The 21,292-nt window shown below is 40.1% G+C and overlaps 1 protein-coding gene across 4 annotated transcripts in view; it reads left to right on the top strand.

Annotated features, from left to right (window-relative positions):
• LOC124119181 (endoribonuclease Dicer-like) overlaps positions 1 to 16,263 on the top strand; it is a 45,190-nt gene extending 28,927 nt beyond the window's left edge. For 3 of the 4 annotated variants that reach the window (XM_048388573.1, XM_048388572.1, XM_048388571.1), the window contains one exon: positions 444 to 16,263. In XM_048388573.1, coding sequence (XP_048244530.1) covers positions 444 to 606 — 163 coding nt within the window. In that variant the 3' untranslated portion in view covers positions 607 to 16,263. The remainder of the gene's footprint in view (positions 1 to 443) is intronic. The other variant, XR_007219241.1, reaches the window with a different exon arrangement.
• The last annotated feature ends 5,029 nt before the right edge of the window (positions 16,264 to 21,292 follow it).

Genomic DNA, 21,292 nt, shown 5'->3' with positions numbered 1-21,292 from the left:
TGCTGGTTGTATTGGTTGTAACCCATGCTGGTTGTAACCATTGCTGGTTGTAACCCATGCTGGTTGTAACCATTGCTGGTTGTATTGGTTGTAACCCATGCTGGTTGTAACCATTGCTGGTTGTAACCTGTGCTGGTTGTAACCCATGTTGGTTGTAAGTTGTGCTGGTTGTAACCTGTGCTGGTTGTAACCTATGCTGGTTGTAAAAGGGGACTCATTGGTTTGGATCGTTAGGCTTGGTGACTTGTTGGATTGTGTGTCATCATACCCCATCATATCTTGTCCAGATTTGATTATTTACAGGGCGTTTCAAGTTATTTAACTGGATTATTGCTAGTGAGCATTAAACAATAAACAAACAAATAAAAAGATGTTTCTGTGATGTGTATATGGTTTGCTTATGTATAAAGGACACAGCGTTAGTGTGACCCGTCTGTTTACAGGAAACCAGAACGCACAATGGAAGGGAAGATCCGAGTGACAGTGAATGTGGTGGGCAAGGGAGTCTTCAGTGGTATTGGTCGCAACTACAGAATCGCAAAGAGTGCTGCTGCCAAGAAAGCTTTGAGAATCATCCGCTCTATGCAAATGGGGGTGCTTGACTGACAAGCAAGTGCTCAGCAAGTCTGCCTTGACCTGTGACCTCTTCATGCCATACCTCAGTCCGGACTGTAGTCCCAGCAAACTGACCATGCCTTCCAGTCTTCTGTCCACTGACTGACCAGGCCTGGGAGTTTTCTATTCTAGGTCCCTGATGAGACAGGGCACCTTTTGACCTTGACCTTCATGTAGTACAGACACTAGTTTAAGGCACTTGAAAATATTTGTTTATGTTTTATTTATAAGAACAATGGTACAGAAAGTTGAAATTGTAAATAATCAGAATTTAGATATGAGATTAAGGTATAAGATATATCACATATATGTATATGTTATTATAACCTATTTGTGTTGTAATAATAGATTCAGGGGTGTCGGAAAGTAAAATTAATCATACACACTACTGTTCAAAACAAATGTCTCCCCTATCACATCTTTGGCTCATTTGATTTCAGGGGATGTTTATTTTGGAAAGTAGTGTAGCTCTAGTCAAGTTTCTTGAAACTGGATGTGCTGCAGTGTTTCCAGTCATTCAGGATAGTGTTGCGTGTTAGTTTTACCCCGTACCCTGTCGCTGACTAATAGTGCATTCAGAACATTTATTTATGTTTAATTTATTTTTGTGTCCTTAAAGTGAGACAAAAGTTGAACATGTTTGTGTTCAAACCACCAGTCATGATAGTACAGGACTTAGAGCTGTTAGCCTGCAACAATATACTTTGTCACGATATGTTTCTCGATAGTCACGATATGTTTCTCGATAGTCACAATATGTTTCTCGATAGTCTCAAAAGTCATGATATGTTTCTCGATAGTCACGATATGTTTCTCGATAGTCACGATATGTTTCTCGATAGTCATGATATGTTTCTCGATAGTCATGATATGTTTCTCGAAAGTCATGATATGTTTCTCGATAGTCACGATATGTTTCTCGATAGTCACGATATGTTTCTCGATATTCATGATATGTTTCTCGATAGTCTTGATACGTTTCTTGACAGACATATTTTTCTTGATAGTCATAGTAAAGGTTTCTCTATAGTCATGTCATGCCATTCTCGGTAGTCATGATTTGTTTAAAAAAAATAATAGTCTAGGTTCTCAGGCACCACCCACATCATCATGAGATCTTCTGCATGTTTCGTTTTTATTTCCATTTTAAAAAAAATATAAAATATCTTTAAATATTCCGCTTCTCAAACATATGACCCCGGCAGTTAAATGCTCAAAAGCTTAAAAACAACAAGATTTCCCCGAAATTAATGTAAAAAGGTTTTGGTTACATAATAGCTGGAACAACAAAATAAATACCACTGCCTGCCGGCACAAAAAATTCAAAAGCCATTGCCTGAGAACCAATTCTATTATCTTTTTAAGCCTTATAGTCACGATGCATTTCTCAATAGTCATGATGCGTTTCTCAGTAGTCACGATTCGTTTCTCAATAGTCACGATGCGTTTCTTAGTAGTCACGATGCGTTTCTCAATAGTCACGATGCGTTTCTCAATAGTCACGATTCGTTTCTCAGTAGTCACGATTCGTTTCTCAATAGTCACGATGCGTTTCTTAGTAATCACGATGCGTTTCTCAATAGTCACGATGCGTTTCTCAATAGTCACGATTCGTTTCTCAGTAGTCACGATTCGTTTCTCAATAGTCACGATGCGTTTCTTAGTAATCACGATGCGTTTCTCAATAGTCACGATGCATCATTCCATACGTACAACCTCATGGCATTTTAAGTTTTCTTTTATTGAAGAGAATGACCAGAGACAACCAAATTATTTTTTGGGACAGGTTTAGCAATGTTTTTATCATATTCACTGGCTTCTGACCTCTTGTACATACCACCTGGAGATAGTATTTTACACTTCATCTTCATATGTAAAACATCATACCTTCATTTGTACTGTATAGATGCATGTATCGTGACACAGCAATCTTAACAAAGTGTATCATGGCACAGTGGATCTTAGTAACATAAATCGTGATACAGATATGGACAAAGCGTATCGTGATACAGCGCATTTTAACAAAGTGTATCATGGCACAGTGGATCTTAGTAACATAAATCGTGATACAGATATGGACAAAGCGTATCGTGGCACAGTGGATCTTAGCAAAGTGTATCATGGCACAGTGGATCTTAGTAACATAAATCGTGATACAGATCTTGACTAAGTGTATCGTGGCACAGTGGATCTTAGCAAAGTGTATCATGAAACAGCTGATCTTAGCAAAGTATATCATGGCACAGCAGATCTTGACAAAATGTATCATGATACAGATCTTAGCAAAGTGTATCGCGGCACAGCAGATCTTAGCAAAGCGTATCGTGACAGTGTGTATCATGCCAAAGCATAATGTGGCAAAGTGTATTGTGGCACAGCAGATCTTGGCAAAGCGTATCGTGGCATAGGGTATTGTGATGTATCATTAATTTCAGTATGTCCATCACAGCCCTGTTGGCGATATACTCTTGAGAATAACGACATACTCCTGTAGTTCTGTAAGTCGTGTACATTAAAATGTAATATCTTCTCCCACTTTTTGTCTGTTTGGATGTAAAGGGTCATGTTTTGTGAAATGTACTCGCTTGAAACATCCGAGACATCATCTGATTGCTGAAGCCTGAGTCATTCCATTATGCAGTAAATCTAATGTAGGTATATTTTGTGTTGTGATTTCAAGTGATGCTAATGATTAGTGCTGAGTAATGGATTCGGGTTCCGTGTTTTTGACATTCCTATGAAATTAATAAAGCCTCATTTCAGCTGATTGTTGAAGTGAATGTTTTTTATAAATCACTATTTTCTAAGATTTGAAACTATCAGATAGTTTTAGTAAATATACATATATATATGTGCTCGTTAATCTGCCATTATCATATACACTAAGTATGTATTAATCATGCTTGTTATGCAAAGACTTATAAAATTAACCATATTTCTTCCTATTTTGAAAACATCAAAACAGTTTTTGCAATGTGAGATAGACTTTTTTCTTAATAGATTCTGGGGCTTTTTTATGAATCAGTTTGTTTGCAGAATAAGTTTGGCTAATAAATTGGCTAAAGCTTGTGGTCAAAATGAAAATAAAATTTTGATGATGTCTCTGAAGGGTAATGTCAGAAGGCAAGAAAACAACTAAATTGGTTTTTTTAAAATGTCAGTTCAAAGGGTTCCTTCCCTTCCATTATTCTCTAACCTCATTCAATACTTTCATACCCTGACAGACTCAAACAAACGCAGTCAAACTCAAAATGTTAGTTATATTCAACCCTTTTGGAATTTTTGTCCTATGGATCTTAATCCAAATAATTGCTAAATACATCATCTGAGCCTTGTTCTACTTAATTCAGAGGTATCTACTGGGCACTGTTTCACAAAGAGATCTTAGGGCTAAGATGACTTAACTTAATACTTTAACACAGATGACAGTCGTAGTGCTATGAGGGCTTTGTGGAACAGGGCCCTGTTCTATAAAAAAAGCTTAGTACTCTGACTCTCATAGGTCAATGTTAAAGTATGGGAGTTACAATCATCTTCGTGCTAAGATCGCTTTGTTGAATGGGGTCAAAACTTGTATCCAATTCAGTGCATCTTGTATCTACTGGAACTCAATGTCTAGTTCACAGCAACAAGGAACAAGATACTCTCTATATAGCCATCTTGTTAGTTATATACAAAAGAGCATAATGGTGCTTTCTGCACGGTTTCTTGCTGATATACAAACTGTATGCAAACATTGGACACACACTGAATCTGTTGTGTGTAGATTGGATGAGGCCACAACAGGTTGATTACTTGTTTGTTAATGTCACGATACAAGAGCACATGACACTGCATTGTGAGTTCATATACTGAGATGAAAGGGTAAAAGTGCACTATGATTCACAGATAATTTAAGGTATGACCATGAGATATTTCTTCTGTATTGTCCATTGTACATTGTCCATTGTCCCCGCTGTATTCCAAGATTCCGTGGTCGCGGAATATTTTGCAAAAATGCCCACTCGGTTCAAAAATGTATGTTTCTTGCAGAGAATCATGTTTTGTGCAGAACTTGTTCAGAATTTATCTGCCGAGGAACTTTGTCAAGGAACGCTTGTTTCAAACGTGTAATGAATATTTATTTTGTTTTGACGTGAAGTTGGCTTTTGTATCACTGGTTACTGAAAGTACATGTCTGTATGTTTACCTTAGTGATCTCCAGATTCGCTTCAATAAGCTATTCTAGCCGTGGATTAGATTATAAAACCATGCCTGTCACAAGTCAAACAGATGCAAAAATATGAAATTAACGGAAACTAAGAAAAAATACAGAATTACCAAAATGTGATTGCGGGAATTAAAAAATTGACCGCCGAAATTGTCTTTTCTTTTGGCCACAGAATGCAGTGGGGACTGATTGTAACAATTCTGGTGATGGCTTGAATGTATCACTCGGTGAATTCTTGCATTTCTGTGTTTTCATAACCACCAGATTGAAACACCATCTCAGACACATAGAAACATCTTCTTTGAGTTATCAGTGGCTGTTGAAAGTGTGTCAAAAGTAATAGTGTGTTCAATTTTCATTCAGTTGCTGATAATTCACGATTTTTTCAAATCAAATATTTTATATCAAATATATTTCAAATATTTTTCTGGTTATTTAAAAAAAAAAAATCTAACAAACAATTGATCAGTTTATTGTGGCCTCAACTTGTATAATGTTCTCATAATTTGTTTAAGTGATATGACTATGTTGATTGTAGGTCAAGGTCATTTATACCATGTTCACTTTCACAAGTGCTGTTATCATGTCTACATAGTCATTGTTGAATCTTGTCATGTGTTTTGTATAGCTAACTTATACTATTTTATGTACAATTTATCTACAAATAGCGCTTACGATTAAAGGTAGGAGTCGTCGTTTATGGATAGTGTGCTGTTTTTGTGAGTTTTTGAAATGGCATGCGTGGTCCTTCGTTGGTAAAGTTGCAATAGTCTCGTCTTTCATCCCACTTGGTCAATGGCATCGCATTGGTTGGAAACCTAACATTGGCTACGTATTTAACAAATATAGAATATCTGAATGAAATATAACTATTTTCCATTATATATCATTTTTTCATTGAGAACATTTTCACACTTTTAAATGTTTTATGAATATCTTACTGATATTGTCAATCATGATTTGCTTGTAATGTCGATCATCATATCAGTCATGTCAATTGTGAATGATTCAGCTCACTTTGCTTGACATTTTCTCAATCAAGAGTGGAAGCTGTTAACAAAGCATCAAATATTGAAATATTTCAAATGAAAATTAGAAAATGTTTATTTTGCACTTGCTCAGCCTATATACAATGTTGATGTGGCTCCTATATGCAGGCTTGACATGGCTCCCATATACAGGCTTGACATGGCTCCTATATACAGGCTTGACATGACTCCCAAATACAGGCTTGACATGGCTCCTATATACAGGCTTGACATGGCTCCTATGTACAGGCTTGACATGGCTCCTATGTACAGGCTTGACATGGCTCCTATGTACAGGCTTGACATGGCTCCTATATATACAGGTTTGACATGGCTCCTACATACAGGCTTGACATGGCTCCTATGTACAGGCTTGACATGGCTCCTATATATACAGGTTTGACATGGCTCTATGTACAGGCTTGACATGGCTCTATGTACAGGCTTGACATGGCTCCTATGTACAGGCTTGACATGGCTCCTATGTACAGGCTTGACATGGCTCCTATATATACAGGTTTGACATGGCTCCTACATACAGGCTTGACATGGCTCCTATGTACAGGCTTAACATGGCTCCTATATACAGGCTTGACATGGCTCCTATGTACAGGCTTGACATGGCTCCTATGTACAGGCTTGACATGGCTCCTATGTACAGGCTTGACATGGCTCCTATATATACAGGTTTGACATGGCTCTATATACAGGTTTGACATGGCTCCTATATACAGGCTTGACATGGCTCCTATGTACAGGCTTGACATGGCTCCTATGTACAGGCTTGACATGGCTCCTATATATACAGGTTTGACATGGCTCCTATATACAGGCTTGACATGGCTCCTATATACAGGCTTGACATGGCTCCTATATACAGGCTTGACATGGCTCCCATATACAGGCTTGACATGGCTCCTATATACAGGCTTGACATGGCTCCTATGTACAGGCTTGACATGGCTCCTATGTACAGGCTTGACATGGCTCTATGTACAGGCTTGACATGGCTCCTATGTACAGGCTTGACATGGCTCTATGTACAGGCTTTACATGGCTCCTATGTACAGGCTTGACATGGCTCCTATATATACAGGTTTGACATGGCTCCTATGTACAGGCTTGACATGGCTTCTATGTACAGGCTTGACATGGCTCCCATGTACAGGCTTGACATGGCTCCTATATATACAGGTTTGACATGGCTCCTATGTACAGGCTTGACATGGCTCCTATGTACAGGCTTGACATGGCTCCCATGTACAGGCTTGACATGGCTCCTACATACAGGCTTGACATGGCTCCTATGTACAGGCTTGACATGGCTCCTATGTACAGGCTTGACATGGCTCCTATATACAGGCTTGACATGGCTCCTATATACAGGCTTGACATGGCTCCTATGTACAGGCTTGACATGGCTCCTATGTACAGGTTTGACATGGCTCCTATGTACAGGCTTGACATGGCTCCTATGTACAGGCTTGACATGGCTCCTATGTACAGGCTTGACATGGCTCCTATGTACAGGCTTGACATGGCTCCTATGTACAGGCTTGACATGGCTCCTATGTACAGGTTTGACATGGCTCCTATGTACAGGCTTGACATGGCTCCTATGTACAGGCTTGACATGGCTCCTATATATACAGGCTTGACATGGCTCCTATATATACAGGCTTGACATGGCTCTATGTACAGGCTTGACATGGCTCCTATATACAGGCTTGACATGGCTCCTATGTACAGGCTTGACATGGCTCCTATGTACAGGCTTGACATGGCTCCTATGTACAGGCTTGACATGGCTCCTATATATACAGGTTTGACATGGCTCCTATATATACAGGTTTGACATGGCTCCTATATACAGGCTTGACATGGCTCCTATGTACAGGCTTGACATGGCTCCTATATACAGGCTTGACATGGCTCCTATGTACAGGCTTGACATGGCTCCTATATATACAGGTTTGACATGGCTCCTATGTACAGGCTTGACATGGCTCCTATATACAGGTTTGACATGGCTCCTATGTACAGGCTTGACATGGCTCCTATATACAGGCTTGACATGGCTCCTATGTACAGGCTTGACATGGCTCCTATGTACAGGCTTGACATGGCTCCTATATACAGGCTTGACATGGCTCCTATATACAGGCTTGACATGGCTCCTATGTACAGGCTTGACATGGCTCCTATGTACAGGCTTGACATGGCTCCCATATACAGGCTTGACATGGCTCCTATATACAGGCTTGACATGACTCCCAAATACAGGCTTGACATGGCTCCTATATACAGGCTTGACATGGCTCCTATGTACAGGCTTGACATGGCTCCTATGTACAGGCTTGACATGGCTCCTATGTACAGGCTTGACATGGCTCCTATATACAGGTTTGACATGGCTCCTATGTACAGGCTTGACATGGCTCCTATGTATAGGCTTGACATGGCTCCTATGTACAGGCTTGACATGGCTCCTATGTACAGGCTTGACATGGCTCCCATATACAGGCTTGACATGGCTCCTATGTACAGGCTTGACATGGCTCCTATGTACAGGCTTGACATGGCTCCTATATACAGGTTTGACATGGCTCTATGTACAGGCTTGACATGGCTCCTTTATACAGGCTTAACATGGCTCCTATGTACAGGCTTGACATGGCTCCTATGTACAGGCTTGACATGGCTCCTATATATACAGGTTTGACATGGCTCCTATATACAGGCTTAACATGGCTCTATGTACAGGCTTGACATGGCTCCTATATACAGGCTTGACATGGCTCTATATACAGGCTTGACATGGCTCCCATATACAGGCTTGACATGGCTCCTATATACAGGCTTGACATGGCTCTATGTACAGGCTTTACATGGCTCCTATGTACAGGCTTGACATGGCTCCTATGTACAGGCTTGACATGGCTCCTATATACAGGCTTGACATGGCTCCTATGTACAGGCTTGACATGGCTCCTATATATACAGGCTTGACATGGCTCCTATGTACAGGTTTGACATGGCTCCTATATATACAGGTTTGACATGGCTCCTATGTACAGGCTTAACATGGCTCCTATATACAGGCTTGACATGGCTCCTATATATACAGGTTTGACATGGCTCCTATGTACAGGCTTGACATGGCTCCTATATATACAGGTTTGACATGGCTCCTATGTACAGGCTTGACATGGCTCCTTTATACAGGCTTGACATGGCTCTATGTACAGGCTTGACATGGCTCCCATATACAGGTTTGACATGGCTCCTATATACAGGCTTGACATGGCTCCTATGTACAGGCTTGACATGGCTCCTATATACAGGCTTAACATGGCTCTATGTACAGGCTTGACATGGCTCCTATATACAGGCTTGACATGGCTCCTATATACAGGCTTGACATGGCTCCTATGTACAGGCTTGACATGGCTCCAATGTACAGGCTTGACATGGCTCTATATACAGGCTTGACATGGCTCCTATATACAGGCTTAACATGGCTCTATGTATAGGCTTGACATGGCTCCTATATACAGGCTTGACATGGCTCTAGGTACAGGCTTGACATGGCTCCTACATACAGGTTTGACATGGCTCTAGGTACAGGCTTGACATGGCTCCTATATACAGGCTTGACATGGCTCCAAGAATTTTTCATATTGAACTGTTTATTAGTCTGTACAGATTATTGTCTCCACCGTGACAAAACACGAGGTTACATTATGACCAAGTATGTCCCATGACATTTGTAATTAGTCGTTTGTTATGTAACGTTGATATATGATACAGTTTGTTTAGTCTGATGGTGTCTATGGTTTAGCCTAGCTGTTGCAAGCATGCTAATGTTATCTGTTTTCCCCTTTCCCTCCCGTCTAATAACTCTGTTTTGGAGACACAGCTAACCTAAGGCAGCATGACTGGAAGTACAATGAATGCAGGACGTTGCCTGCGAATGTTTGGGGCCAGACTTGGTAGAAAGTGTGGTTTGTGACGCCAGGGTTGGGAGGGTATGAGATGTTTCACATTACAGATCTCTGTGGGGACTTGATGCAGGATCTTCTGGCATGGTCTCCAGGATCTTCTGGCATGGTCTCCAGGATTAACGTTGTCTGCTGTGTTTTCCCTTCACTTCACTACTGACGTATATGGGGAGTCCTCTTCATGACCAACCAGCCTGTGAACAATATTGGGGTAAACCCAAGGCAAAGATATTTTTGCAAGTGTTTTCTGGATAAAATTATTCTTTTGTAAAAAATTCTTGGCCATGCTTGGTGACTATCCTCCCACATTAAACTGACGTGCGATGATAACCTTCTAAACAACGTACATCCCTGCTATGAAATCAGAAGGATAAAAGTATCTATTGTTATAACAATCAGCAGAACCAGAGCTCTTAATATTGGTATTGATATAAGTATGTGATAATGGTTATGGATCCTATTGTAAGATGAGTAGGGCAATGAATATCCCTTTTGTTGACACAGGATTTTGTGTGTGTGTGGGGTGTGTGTGTGTCTTATAACCATACACAACAAGTCAGATATTATTTCAGAGATCGATGGAAGGAACTTAGTGCAAACATTGCGAGAAACTAAAGCTTTTTCGATAATAATTACGAGGCAATTATATCCCCCCTTCTTAACTGCTGATTTTTTCTGTAGAAAATGTTTAATATGCACAGGAAAATATGGACTACCCTGTACATATTATATAGGCCACTTAAAATGATTACTTACAGATTGGTCTAGAAGTTGGTCAGTAGGCTTTTTTTTAGCAGGGCACTGCGACATAAACTAAAAACATCTTCCCCAGATTTCGTCTGATTTGCCACATACAAATTATTTTAGTCGAAACCCCGGACTGATTATTGCAATGAAATTGAAGAATATCTTAAGCATTTCGATAAACAGTGCAGTATGTGCTGTGATTGAATTCTACTCACACAATACTCTCATTCATCCATTCATTTCTTCATTCCTTCCTAATTGGCCCGTTACCCACCTCAGGAGCTGGCCCATTGACAAGACCTGTATGCAAGACGATGAGGGACAGTAACATGGCAAAGTCCCTGTACCCCCAACACCCTTGTCCCGGTGCTCACCTTACCTCATAATGCTGAAATTGGATGAAATATTGTTGGAAGTTATTAATGAACTTGGAGACATTTCACAGTGCTGGACCTGGATATGAGGTGCATGCACTTCAGAGGCCAGTCACTCACTACTGTTGGCAGCTTGCCTACCTCACTCCCTTCCAGAGCCTCACTGGCGTACAAGCAGTGGTTACCTAGACAGTTGTATAATAAATAAACATTATTACTGTACTGAAAATCATTGAACAAACAAACACCTGGTTTAAATGTGAGAGTGAAAAAAATTATTACATTTTTACCCCCTTTTAAAACTTCTCGTTTAAGAACATGCGAAAGGTATTGTTTCAAGGGGGGTATATTTTCAATAGTTGTATCCCAAAATGTGAACATTTGTGTTCACTTGAAGTTTTTGAAACATCGAGTAGAACCATTTGAAACAATATTGAAAAAGCTTGTTGCAAATGCCTCTATGCAATAGATATATCCCAGCCTTAATAAATAACACTAGGTCCAAGGGACTTCCCAAATTAATATAAGCCTGGCACTTTTTAAAGGGTTTACGGTATAACGCCATCTGGAATTTGTTCTGAGTCAGCATAATTGATTTCTAGTTTGACACAGTTGTACATTGTTACTATTTTGCAACATGTCATCAGTTTGAACATATGGCACCGTCACCATGGTTACACAAATTATATTTATGTTTAATGAACATTATGCATTTATTACTGGAGGTGCTTTTTATGACAGTGTATGTTACATTGTCACGGTTAAAATGTTCTTATTTAGGACAGAAGTGATGATTTTGGTGCATATTAAATACCACACTGTTTTACTCCCAGTCCAGCTTGTCTCATAATTGTAACACTAAGCACAGGCCCTAGAATTAACTGAAAGGAATAATTTGGATCTGTGTACAATTCATGCATAAATACTACTCCAGCTTGATGCGTCGTCTTAAAAGTCTACACAATATAAATATGGACATTCCGTAAGCTCTAAAATATTGGAAAATGACTATTTGTTTATCAGTGTCCGAAAAATCACACAAGGAGGTTCTCATAAAACCTGACAAGCCTATGTAGAATGTCACAAACATGGACAACTGTAGGGGGGGGCACCAAACCTGTCAGCCAAATGACAGCTTCCTGAAGTTTAAGTCCTTTGCAAAGACTGTGTAGGAGAAACAAAGAAGCTTAAGCTGTACTTACAATGTCATGTCTACCAATATAAAAGACTGGGATGTGTCCTAAAAGATGTGGATGTCGTTTGTCAAATTTGCACAAATAGACCAATTTACTGCAATCTCATTTAAATCAGATCTTACTTCTCGCTATCACTAAACAAAGATCTCAGGACATCCACATGTCACGTCAGAACGACCTTTCATTTGACCGATCAAAGTGTCGCTTACCAGATCATGAAAGCGACAGTCGGAATGTGTTTTTTAATCATGCAACCTCAAAAACATTAACACGGGGTATCCTGAACGACAGTTATGGCCATACGACTGATTCCGTCAAGATTATCGTCTATCGCTCTCTCTTCCGTGGGATAAACATTTGAACGGAGGAGGTGTTGCACAGTATGTGGGAAGCACTGCTATACAATCTCAACCATATATTAGACATTCCGGAATGTTTTTTCAGTTTTCAAAATTTAATCGAGAACTGTGTCAATAAATTTACAAGAGTAGTCTGAAATTGAAGTTGCCAGGTTGAAACAAGTGCCGTAAAGCTCGAGAAAGCTGCTTTCTAATTGGCTGATGTTAACTTCTTGTTAGTCATTTCAGTGGTCGGTCAAAGTTCGCGAAAGGTTGTTCTGACATGACCCGTAATGGGATGTCCTCAGATCTTTGTTTAGCAGCGGCTATAACTTGGATCAGATTTTAATGAGTTTGAATTTACTGAAAGCTACAACACTGTTGGATGATCCATGTTTTCTGAGTGTCTTGTTTTGCTGTAACAGATGTAGATAATAATAGGACAGTGTGCGAACCTCGATGAATAGTTCAGTGATTTGATCTTTTGATAAGTAACATTCACATTTCTGTCTGTTTTGACATATCATAGATTTGTTTGTTGATAGGTCTGAATGTGTTGTACTTTCTGGGACTGACAGCATGAAGTGTGTTCTTCTCCTGGCACCACTGGACTCTGTGAATGAAGTCCGTCCTGTCAATGTTGCAGATTTGTTTCCCTTATTCAGTAAAACAACAAAGCACCCACTACCTTGGAAGTTTTACGTTGGACATTTTCTTTATTATTTGCTTATTCAATGTGTGCCAATACAAATTCTGCCTACATGCCAAAACTGTCTTTCAGTAGGTTTTTACAATTGAATTTGTTCTGAAACACATGGCTCTTCTTTGCTAGTCTTCCCAGTTCTTATATGTTTGCTTCTTTAGGTAAGGACCCAGAACTTTGTACTTAATTTGTCAGTACTTACTACAGCTTCGCTATGAGGCAGTCAGTAATCCTGTGTTTAATCTTGGCATAGTTGGAGCTTACTTAACCACAGACAGATCATTGGACATGGGTTCTTGTGTTATCTATTTGATGGTGAGAAAAGAGTTTGAAAGTGAAATGTTTGATTCCTTAAAAGGAATGTTCCATTAGAAAACTGAGGTGGTTGGTTCAATATGTAGGATTTGTTTGAATTTTTGTGAACACTGTTACTGTAGCCTTCTTGGTCAAACAAGACCGCCCCCGGGGTGTACTGGATACAGCGTCTGCCCAGAGAGTGGAAGGTCAGGGGTTCAATACCCGGCTGCGTGATTCCAATTGATGTTAAAAGATGGTTCTTGTTGTTACCCAGCCTGGCACTTGGCATTAAGGAGTAAAAACAAGGAGTGGTCGCCTTGGAGGCAGTATACTGTGTCTAAGTGGAGCATTCCTGTTAAGCTGTGGCATGGTATCTGGGCTGGCACTATAGAATATTGAACAAAACCCTCCAAATCACCCACAGTTTTAATGAATAGTTTATTCACTATGGATGACTGATCCAAATTAATCTAATGGCGACAGTTTTGCTGTGTGTGGAACATGTCCAGGTGGGATCTGGTCCCAACTATGCTGCTGCTGCTGTTGTTGCTTGCGGAGGCAGGCCATGTAGTGTACTACACAATTGTTGATGGGCCAATATGGCTGAGCATAAAGGGGACCTAATGTCATCACTTGTTTGATCAGGACATTCATTTTATGCAAATAATGCAAAACTCGGATATCTAATGCAGGACGAAGTGAGAATTGAATGTTTTCCGCCCACATATGTAAATGAAGCCTTCCTCATGTTTAGTATTATCGTATTTCATTCTATTTAAGGGGCAAACCATTTGCGTGGTTAGATATCAATATTTTTAATGAAATAATCAGGATTTGCAAACTTTTTGATGACTACGGAAATTTGTATTTTGATCAAGAGATTTATGGGATCTGTTGTCCTTTTATTATATCCAAAGTGTTTCCCAGACGACCTGATGCAATAGTCTTCATTACCTCAGATTACTTGTTACAGTATTAGTCTCATAATATCCTCAAACAGGTGTAACATTGGCTTGAAGTTCTCTTTGAAATATTGGGTTGCACTGGTAGTCCAGTTGACTAAGATGCCACAATTCGCTATCCAGAATTATGTCATTTTAGTCAATAATTGTTAATAATGATCCTTGGGTTTGTCAACACCATACTCGTATTTGATTATCCAGCTATTGTTTTCATTCTGTTACGATATATAGCCTGGACTTGTTTGCCACTAAAGTTTAGTTTCAGAAGTGGCCACATCATCTCCATCACTAACAGCACAGATTATTTTCTAGCTCACTAACAACAATTATGATATCTTTTCTGAATGAGTGTTTAGCATAGATCTTCCTCCTGAATTCAGGCCTCATCAGATGAAGCCCTTCATAGACAGATGCTATGGTTGCAGATGTAACAGAACAGATTTTCACTGGATGATGAACGATCATAATTTCACGAAAGGGGTAAATGTCTCAAGCTTGTATCACTTTGGACTTCCACATTGAGCGGACACTCAGCAATATTACTGAAATGTGTTGCATGTTAAGTACACCCATTGTATCCTTGCTTGAAACCCAACTCACTTTTTGGTAAGATAAATACTCCTTTCAGAATGAGTAATTTTCAGCAACCTACCGGTTAATGTTGAAAGTATCTGGTGAGCTAAATTTTTAGCTCACCTATTTGGCATTGTCCATCGTCCATCTATCGTTAACCCTAACACTTTTAACATCTCTGAAACTACAAGGCCTATGGAACTGAATGCAGTCATGTACCTAGAGATAAATTGCATTGGGTCTCATGATTTTATCAACTTTCTTCTATGTCATTACTAAATTTGAAAGAAAACTTTAGGACATGATGAATAACAATCAGTCAATGTCCTGGAAAAATCAACCGATTTGAAATGCAGGAAATATATACTATGGAATAACAGACGATTGTGGGCATCGTTTGATATTTGATCAAACTCAGAGCCTTGACCTTCACATACACCTGCATTTCTACTGTTTGACATTTTCTCTGAAACTCTATGGCCTAAGCTGCTGAAACTTCGTTGTTTGAAGGGGGCACGGGTGACCCAATCGTCTGAGGCGCCGCAATTTGCTGTGCAGAGTTGCGTCCCTTGGGCACACCAGAAACCTATGATTGTGGGTTCGAATCCCGGGTTTGCCCCGATTATGTTTCTAGGTTTGTCAGCACCATACCCGTGCTCGTGGGTTTCACCAAAGTGATAAACGTCTGAGACCTGCATCACTTCGGGCTTTCCTCCCACATAAAGTGGACACGCCGTGATATAACTGTAATACTATTAAAAGCGGCGTTATACCCAACTCACTCACTCACTCACTCACTCATTGTTTGAATGATCCCTGCTAGAAATTGCACACAGAATTCCAACCCGACTTGAGACATTATTTCTTCAGAATGTAGGTGAGCTACAAAGCCTTGTGGCTCTAGTTTGTATTCAGGTTAGGTGCAATACAGATTATGCCATCTCTTGTCATGTGATCCAAGGATGGGTGAAGTTAAGCAAGATATCACATAGCCACATCTTCTCCTTCAAGCCAGAGCCCTATTATGAAGACAACCATTGTCTCTGCAGAAACACCTAACTGAGCCTAGCTGGCAGTACTGTCTTCTGATGCTGATGTAGGTGTTCATATGTTTTGTGGTTAAGCCAGGTTCTGAGCAAGCTCGACTTATACTGTTTGTGTATTATAAACTGTCCAAGATTGATGCAGAAGTATAATAAACTCTTATACCTCATCCTGACATCATCTTGCGTTTTTGTCTGTCTGAAACCGTGGAGGAAAATAGCAGTTGTAGTTTTAGGGACATAATATTCTTCTACTGACCGATGAGTTTCTTGTTTCACGCCACTGACCGATGAGTTTCTTGTTTCACGCCACAGTCCACAATATTCCATCTATTACAGACTGGTTGTAGATAATCTGGACATGATAATCCAATGATTTCTATTAGGTACAAAGTCAATCAACCAAGTCACCAAGTCTTGCAACCAGAATACCCGTGGGGACCCGGGGTAGTATAGAGTGTGTCCTCAGCACCCCATAGCTGGTATAAAAGGTGACCAAATTGTGCAACCTGTTTGCTGTGGATTGCGCCCCTGTGTCCGCGGAGGACGGGAGTCTGGTGGTTGAAGGGTCTGGTTCCAGGAATAGCATTCCTTTGCCCAATACACCACTTCGCCTCTTACTTTGCCTAGACGGGTGGTAGGATGGGCCCGGTCCTATCAATCGCCTGGTCATGCCAAGCCCGGAGCACTTTACTTTCTTGTTCGCTCACTGGCTTGTTATTTTTCTGATCGAATTGCTTGAATAATCATTTAAACTGATTTTGACTATACTTGTTTAATCAAAATTTGCCAAGATGCCAGTGCCAGAAGGCAGTGGCTCATGGGCCAATCTGGTAGTTTGTATCTTTTTCAAGATATATTTCTGCTTGAGTATACCGTCCTGGCATTATTGGTGATGTCTGTTGGAGGTCCACAGAGTAGGGCCATCGTCCATGTTGACACTCCATAACCCTGATAATTGGGCACGATTTCTTGTCATGACGAGGCGGTCGGGTAGCCTAGTGGTTAAAGCGTTCGCTCGTCACGCCGAAGACCCGGGTTCGATTCCCGACGTGGGTACAATGTGTGAAGCCCATTTCTGGTGTCCCCCGCCGTGATATTGCTGGAATATTGCTGAAAGCGGCGTAAAACCATACTCACTCACTCACTCTTGTCCTGACTTCTCTGGATGGCTGTCCTGTAAAGTTGAATCCTTTTGTCGTAGAAAGGGCATCGAAGAAGTAGTTGGAGATGTCAAAGAGACTAAAAAAACTACGATCTGGACATCTATTGATCGAATGCATTAAACAAATTCAATCCAAAATTGTACATTCTACAAAACCATAGGACTTTGAACAACAGTAAAAGCATCGTCCGTGATCTTGGACGCTGCCTCTCTGACATGACTGAGAGTGATATTGTTTTAGAGCTACCATCATTGATGTCATTGATGTTAAACGTTTTACTGCAAGGAAAGACAACGAAGTCACAAAGACAAATACATATCTATTCACATTTGGTTTTCCATCACGTCCGAAATTGCTCAAAATCACGAATCAAGCATGGGCGTAACATCTCTTTTCTGGATGCTAAAAAGATTGTTCTTGATCAGGAAAAGACGGGCCGGTCTTATGCTGCTGCTATTTCTGCTTCAACTCCACCGCCAGCTCCAGCCATTGTTCCTAGAACTGTTTCGTGCCGTTCGGTCGATTGCCAGACTGAATACACATGGGCAAGAGCTCCTGCTCCTACCTTGCTGTCTGCTGCAGTCCAGGTTAGCCCTCCACAACAGACCTCTAGTCCACAATCCATAACTACATCACAAACAATAATTCAATCAATCTTAAGGATGGTGACACAGTATTAACTGCTAAATCTGATACAGCAAATAAATTAGGAGAAACTTGAGCTTAAAATTCATCCTGATCAAATTATACCAAAAATTTCAGAAAGTTAAAAAAAAAAAGAAGAGAGAAAAAAATAAAATATTTATTCTGATAATGGCGAGGATTATAATGAAATCTTTTTCATACAGCCTTAGGGCAAGCTCGTGATACTGCTACATGTTCTGATAATATTCATTATCAATTACTTTACCTGATTCCTGTTTAGAGACCTTGTTAACTATGTTATATAATATCTGGACAACGGGTAATTTCCCTTCATTGTGGCGAAATGCTGTCATACATCCATTACAGAAACACGGGCCGCGATCATACTGATCCTTCTTACTATAGACCAATATCACTTACCAGCTGTGTTTGCAAGACCATGGAAAGAATGGTAAATAACACACTTATATGATATTTAGAAACCAATAATCTTTTAAAAAATATTCAATGTGGTTTACAAAAAAAGAAGTACCATTGACCACTTGGTTAGACTGGAGACATTTGTGAAATATGCAATAATTAATAAACAATATGTGGTATCAATATTTTTCGATTAAGGAAAAGCGTACGATAAGACCTGGAAACATGGAATTTTAAAAGATCTTCATGAAACGGGATTGAAAAGGCATTTCCCTAATTTTGTATTTTAGTTTTTAATAGATAGACATTTCCAGGTTCGTGTGGGGTCCACCTTGTTTGATTTTTACGATCAAGATAAAGGTGTCCCACGTGGTATCATATTATCGGTAACTTGGTTTAGCATAAAAATTAATAGTTTATCTGAGGTTTTAAATGACTCTGTTGACGGATCTTTGTTTGTCGATTTTAATGTATCATGTCGAAGTAATAATAGGCACAAGATTGAGAGACCGTTGCAACTTTGAATAAACTCAATGATTGGCCAGAGCGGAACGGCTTTAAGTTTTCTAAATCTAAAACAAATTGCATTCACTTCTGTCGAAAATATAAACTAAATAGGGACCTAGAATTACATCCAGCTGGAGCTCCAATTTAAGTTGTATTGGAAGCTAAATGTTTAGGAATATTTTTTTATCATCTTACTTTCTTACCACATATTAAATATCCGAAATGTCTGAAGGCACTGGATTTATATAAAAGGTTGTTTCTAATTCAAAGTGGGGAGGGGACCGGTCAACCCTCCTTCAATTATATATATATCACTTCTATCGTTCTAAACTCGATTATGGCCCCATCATCTATGGTGGAGCTTGTAAAAGTAACCTTACATTACTCGATCCAATACACCATTATGGGCGGCCATTCGGTTAAAAAATACAAAGTTAAAGAAAAGGGACAAAAGTACACAATAAAAGTAAAATATTACGAATAAAGAACTAAATGTTACTACTAAAGGTCAGAATACAAAACAATGAGACGCCGGTTAAAAAAATACAAAGTTGAAATAAAGGTCAAAAGTACACAATATTAACGTCAGTGAGCACGAAAGGACGTTTACAATATAGAACGTCAGTGAGCACGAAAGGACGTTTACAATAAACAACGTCAGTGAGCACGAAAGGACGTTGACCATAAAGAACGTCACTGAGCACGAAAGGACGTTGACCATAAAGAACGTCACTGAGCACGAAAGGACGTTGACCATAAAGCACGTCACTGAGCACGAAAGGACGTTTACAATAAACAACGTCAGTGAGCACGAAAGGACGTTGACCATAAAGAACGTCACTGAGCACGAAAGGACGTTGACCATAAAGAACGTCACTGAGCACGAAAGGACGTTGACCATAAAGAACGTCACTGAGCACGAAAGGACGTTGACCATAAAGAACGTCACTGAGCACGGAAGGACGTTTACAATAAACAACGTCACTGAGCACGAAAGGACGTTGACCATAAAGAACGTCACTGAGCACGAAATGACGTTTACAATAAACAACGTCACTGAGCACGAAAGGACGTTTACAATAAACAACGTCACTGAGCACGAAAGGACGTTGACCATAAAGAACGTCACTGAGCACGAAAGGCTTGAATTTGACAATAATCGCCAACACCTGAAGGGATGATGTAAATCCGGCTGGAGTCCATGCAGGTAGTTAAGGTACTATAAGTCCCCATGGACCCAAGCATGGTGATCTACCTTCAGCTGCTTTTATCATGTATTGTTATATATAGTGATATCTTCTTATGGTTGTATGCTTGTTTTAAATATAAATCTGTGACATTATAGTTATTTTACTGACAGGTTATTTAAACACTGGTGAGGAAATTTGAGTGAATGAGTGAGTGAGTTGGGTTTAACGCCACTTTTAACAGTATTACAGTTATATCGCGGCGTGTCAGCTTAATGTGGGAGGAACTCCTAAGTGATGCAGGTCTCAGGCGTTTATCACTTCGGTGAAACCCAAAGCCTTTAGTGCCTGTGCCAACTGTCTGAGGTTCTGTGGTTGTTGCTGACATGGACGCAGTCGTTGATTCAGTGCATCCCATAAATGTTTAATTGGATTTAAGTCTAGAGACCTGGAGTAGCTTGGCAGGACCTGGATGTTGTGATTCCTGAAAAAAAGCTTTTGCCAGTCTTGCCGTGCGAGGTCGGGCGTTGTTTTGTTGAAAAGGTTCGCTTGTTGCATCATGGGAAGGATGTGTGGTCGTAAAATCTCATCCGTGTAACGTTGTGCCGTTAAATTCCCCAGAACTTGCACCAAGTCTTTCCCACCAGTGTAGGAGATGGCTGCTCACATCATTACACTACCACCACCAAATCTGTCCACTTCCTGTATGCAGTTTCGTGTATGACATTCCCCAAGACGTCTACCGTCCGCATGGCGTAGCATAAAACGCGACTCGTCATAAAAACAAACTTTTCTCCATCGCAGTTGTGGCCATACTCGGTGACCATCACACCATTGACGAAAGTGACACCTCGAACTGGTCCTCGAACCTTCAGCGTGTAAACGGTTCCTCACTGTCTGGGCTGATATCCTATGCAATCCTGGTATTGTCATAGTTGTAGAAGTCGCCGTGGTTGTTCTTTCACATAGTGACTTAGCCGTATGAATAGTGGTGGTTCTTTCACATAGGGGATTGCCTAAAAGTCGGGCCAAGAAAAGTCGGGCGGGGCCGGGCCAACGGGTATTACTAAACATGGATTGCAGAATAATAAAACGAAACGTACATATGTATCTCGGCAGATCTCAAATGTCCACAAACGAATAGTTTTTTCTCATTTAATTGAGTTTGAATCAAAATGCAGTTAGTTAAAGAAAACACAGTGCTCAAAGGGAAGACCTTTTCCCTCTACATTCTCAACGTTCTTTATTAGAAGTGATTGGTCTGTGCTCGGCCCGACTTG

Source organism: Haliotis rufescens, unplaced genomic scaffold, assembly GCF_023055435.1.
Source record: "Haliotis rufescens isolate VD_foot unplaced genomic scaffold, xgHalRufe1.0.p SCAF_73, whole genome shotgun sequence".
In the NCBI taxonomy this organism is placed as follows: domain Eukaryota; kingdom Metazoa; phylum Mollusca; class Gastropoda; order Lepetellida; family Haliotidae; genus Haliotis; species Haliotis rufescens.
This window is presented reverse-complemented; position numbering and strand designations above follow the sequence as displayed.